At 43.9% G+C, this 644-nt stretch overlaps 1 protein-coding gene across 1 annotated transcript in view; it reads left to right on the top strand.

Moving 5' to 3' along the window:
* The first annotated feature begins 432 nt into the window (after window positions 1-432).
* The window catches only part of LOC116704743 (lysozyme C), a 5,252-nt gene continuing 5,040 nt past the window's right edge, over window positions 433-644 (top strand). The window contains exon 1 of the mRNA XM_032540348.1: window positions 433-644. This exon is cut by the window's right edge and continues 35 nt beyond it. Coding sequence (XP_032396239.1) covers window positions 448-644 — 197 coding nt within the window. The 5' untranslated portion in view covers window positions 433-447.

Here is a 644-nt window from a genome sequence, read left to right as displayed (position 1 = left end):
ACACACACACACACACACACACACACGTCAGCCAGACTGGGGAATTACAGTGAAGGCCACAAGCTTGGTGACTGACTGTGCATCAAATATGATCACATGTGCTAAGTTATTACATCTCTGCCATGTCCCCAGTTTCACACGTTTTAAATCTTGTGGTGAAGAGATCCCTGCAATATTGTGCATGCTGCATTGTACATCTTTTTAAATACAGCAAAAGTGTGAAATCCAACTACAGAGGGGTAGACATTTCAGATAGAAATTTTCATTTTCAAAATGAATTTGTACCAGAGCTCTACCTGGACTTTACCTTGTCCTACAGTCACACTGATAATTTGCCGTTTTACAAAACAAACAGCTGCTCAAAGTTCAAACTGAGTGAAAAGTGGAATTTCCACCTCTTTCAACATGTTTGTTGGAACTGGACGACATTCAAAGTAAACGAGGATTATGCGTTTGAATAAAGCAGCCACAGGGGTGTCAGCTGAGCTGAGGGACTATAAAAGGACATTTAGCAGCAGTTGTGGAACCATTCGTTCCAACAGAGAGTCCATCATGAGGTGTCTTGTGTTTCTGCTCTTCGTGGCTTTGGCCAGCGCCAAGGTCTACCAGCGCTGTGAATGGGCCCGAGTGCTGAAGGCCAACGG

The sequence above is a fragment of the Etheostoma spectabile genome, chromosome 16 (genome assembly GCF_008692095.1).
Source record: "Etheostoma spectabile isolate EspeVRDwgs_2016 chromosome 16, UIUC_Espe_1.0, whole genome shotgun sequence".
In the NCBI taxonomy this organism is placed as follows: domain Eukaryota; kingdom Metazoa; phylum Chordata; class Actinopteri; order Perciformes; family Percidae; genus Etheostoma; species Etheostoma spectabile.
The sequence above is the reverse complement of the archived record's forward strand: the minus strand, read 5'-3'. Positions and strand labels throughout refer to the sequence as shown.